Here is a 3,489-nt window from a genome sequence, read left to right on the forward strand (position 1 = left end):
TTTAATCATATGCAGCATCTTCTGCAAATCATATTTGTAAATAAAGTATGACATGTTTGAAATTATTTGCTTTATGTTCTAATTTTAAAAACTTTTAAGTAATTGAAATATTTGATGATGCTCATTTTAATTTACATTATAGAAATATGTGCTTATTCATGAACATATTGATTCATTCATTCATGCATTCCTTCAGGCAGTAATTGTTGAAGGAACTGGCAGTAATTTAAAGATACAATCTTCTGTGCCATTCTGTGAAGTACCACAGCTGTCTTGAAACTCTTTATATCATGATATAGGAAAGAAATATGTAAAGTGTTTTCGGTCCCATCAACAAACCATCTCTCAGGGACACGTTAGGATAGTTTAGCACAATATTTATTAAAGCTCTCTTTACATTACATGTAAGTTGGAGAACAAAAAAGTTGAATATAGTTACCTGTGGTTTACACACCATATTTTTTACCATGGTTACATGTCATCATCATTATTATCGTTATTAATATTTGTTTAACCCAAGGCACGTGCATGTTATGGTCAGAGAATGACTGTTGACACGGGTAGGGCAGACTTTTGCAAACCATTGCAGGCATATTTTCTTTCAATTTTCTCAAACCAGGAAGCAGGTATTGCTATGTACAGCCATATGTTACATGTTTACAAACAAAGTGTAGAGAGGAGAGGTTGGATGGCCCCTTTATAAGAAACACATCAGCTTTGCTTATCATGTTTTACATCAGAAACATAGAAAGGCATTGTTTGACACACTTGTATATAAAAAATAGCAGTATTAAACTTTTAATTTAACAAATATACATGAAAGTTTATTCTATTAAATAATTAGTCTCTAGGTGCTATTGTGACGTCTTTCTTTTCCTATTGGAAACAATGTCTCTATACAATGCACAAAATATTCCTTATGTCTTGAATACTTTGAATGGTTCATACAAACATGAAATATATAAAACATGCTCCTGTTATAAAACAAAACCAAAACAAATTCTTACATGTCATGTTTTCAATAAATCAAAACAATTCTCACGTCATGTCTGTCTGGCTATAAGATTAAATGACCTGGATTTGTGTCTGATGACCTTTGACCAGAGGAAGTAATGACTTTGCCTACTTCCCTTGTAGTTTAGTCAAGAGAGAACACTGATCTGCAGCTTTGTGATGGTATGCTATAATTTTGTGAGTATACACTTTACATATGTGCTTGTCAATAAAACAGGATGCATATTTTAAACAAACAACATGATTAAATAGGGCATATTGGCACAGAAAGCCATTGTCAGCAACTGCTCTCAAATATTAAAGGATACCTGATGTATAGAGATGACATTTCTTTTTTCTGTGCACTTCGATTAAAGGAGTTTGTTGTCTGGCAGTCTACTAGTGAAGTCGTCTACCAGTCATGAGTCCCTAAATGGCACAACAGATCTTGCTCTAAATACCATATCTTGAAGTGTTCAAAAGTCCACACAACCAGAGTTTGCATTCTGAGAAGATACAGAAAAACACACACACTCCTCTTTTTTTCATCTGTCCAGTCAGTCTCTGCAGAAGCGTACACACACAAGCGCGTTAGGAGGATGTGAAATGAGGAGATTGTGTTCATTATGAGATAATGCAGTTTTTCCCCCGATGTTTTCCACGTTTTTTCGATTTAGTCCGCAGGTCGTACGGGTGCCCGGTGGACATCGCCGTTACGGGGGTCGGGAGGTCGTCGGCATAGTAGTGCACCCGCTGCGTGCGCGGCCGCGGGATTGGCTGTCCCAGGAAGAAGCCTTCCTCCTCGGACTCGGACGAGGAAGACGAGCACGTGGAGCACCAGTCGTCGTCGTCCTGGCGTAATTAAAGTGGTCGTCGCCCGTAGAGACAGCGGAGATCTGCTTGGCGTCGCGGCAACCCAGCGTGCTGCAGGGCGTAGTCGGACGTGGTGTGTGGGTACGAGAGCTGCCGCTGCGGGGGACCCGGGTGACCGTGGAGACGAGGTTTGGGGTCAGGCCGCAGCTGGTGCTGGTGCTGACCCGGCCGACGCGTGGCGCCCCAGGTGGTAAATGCTTGGCGTCATGCGGGCGCATTCTTGCGGGGGCAAGTGCAGGGCGTTGTCCGAGCGGGTCTTGCGGCCGTGCCGACGCTTGCGGTGGTGGTGCGAGTGGTGCGGCTGCCGCAGCTGGACCGAACATCGGTCCGGCTTCGCCCAGAAGTGAAACTGGCGTCGGCCGACGGCCTTCGCTCATGGGAGCCTGCGGCTCGTCGCCATGGCCCACCGCCTCCCGTGCGACGCCGCCCTTGACGCCCAGCGCCACCCGTCCAGCTGCGTCGTCGGAAAACTTCACCTGCTGTGGCCGCGACTGCGAGCGGGTTCTCCGCAGAACCGGCAAGTGCACCGGCGAGGCCATCTCTTCCGGCAGCCGCGCCTCGCCTCCTGTCCCCACGCTCCTCACCCCCACCACCCTCACCTCCTCCACCACCTCCTCGTCCTCCTCCTCCTCGTCCACCTCCTCCTCTCGGCCGGCGTCCACGTTGTCCAGCTCGGAGCCCAGGCTCTTGAGGGAGTTGGCGCTACGGTGCAGCATGGAGGAGTTGAGCGTGCCCATGTTGCTCAGCTTGTCACAGTCGTCGGGCTCCTCCGGGCCCTTCAGGCCCTGCAGGGAGTACAGCACCTGCCGCTCCTTGCTGTCGCCTTCCACTGACGCACCTGAGAGAGGAACACATGAGAGTCATGACTTGGGGGGGCCTATTGCACAAAACTAGGATAAGGGATTAAGCCGGGATATCTTAGTTATCCTAGCTCAATTTATCCCTGATCCAGTTGCACAAAAGCGGGATAGGGGGCAGCAGGATATGTTATGGTATAAATCACCATGGCGATTTATTCTGTGGAGCTAAGTTCCAGGATCTATTTAATCTCATCCCTTATCTCAGTCAGCAGTCACCACAAACGGAAACCAATAGTTATTCCACTGCCCACTACACATTGTTATCACATATACCTAGACCCACTGTCATTATTTAAACGTTTGTGATCATTAATTAAACTTTTTACATAATTTAGCCATTTCCGGTCATGCGACAATGTGGCGTCACGGGAGTGCCTAACCATTTCACGCGTGGTGGTCAAGGAACTACTTGCAATATTCTCCTTAACAGAGGTGTTGCTGTTTGTTGCTGTTGTGAAAAGGCTATCTACCTACTTCACACCGTAGAAGAAGCAATGAAGCCGCTCTAGTTGCCATGGTGAATCAGTGAATCTGTGATCGGTGACGGGGTCTATTTGAGGGAGCCGTGAGCGTGCACTTATCCAGAATAGGTTTGACCTGGCTTGATGAATCCGTGTCTGCTCATCCTGGCCTGCTTGTTGTGCAACCAATTAAGCCTGTACGCTCTTGTTTTGGATTCATTGAGCGCAGCTCAGTAACTTATCCCGGATGCCTTAATTCTGCTTTTGTGCAACAGGCCCCTGGAGGTTCTTTCACAGAAAAG

General features: G+C 46.5%; 1 protein-coding gene across 1 annotated transcript in view; it reads right to left on the reverse strand.

Moving 5' to 3' along the window:
* Nucleotides 1-360: 360 nt before the first annotated feature.
* Nucleotides 361-3,489, reverse strand: part of prickle1b (prickle homolog 1b) — a 19,853-nt gene continuing 16,724 nt past the window's right edge. The window contains 3 exon segments of the mRNA XM_048267610.1: nt 361-1,845; nt 2,009-2,224; nt 2,226-2,704. Of these exon segments, the coding sequence (XP_048123567.1) occupies nt 1,618-1,845; nt 2,009-2,224; nt 2,226-2,704 (923 nt within the window). The 3' untranslated portion in view covers nt 361-1,617.

Source organism: Alosa alosa, chromosome 17 (genome assembly GCF_017589495.1).
Source record: "Alosa alosa isolate M-15738 ecotype Scorff River chromosome 17, AALO_Geno_1.1, whole genome shotgun sequence".
NCBI lineage: Eukaryota > Metazoa > Chordata > Actinopteri > Clupeiformes > Clupeidae > Alosa > Alosa alosa.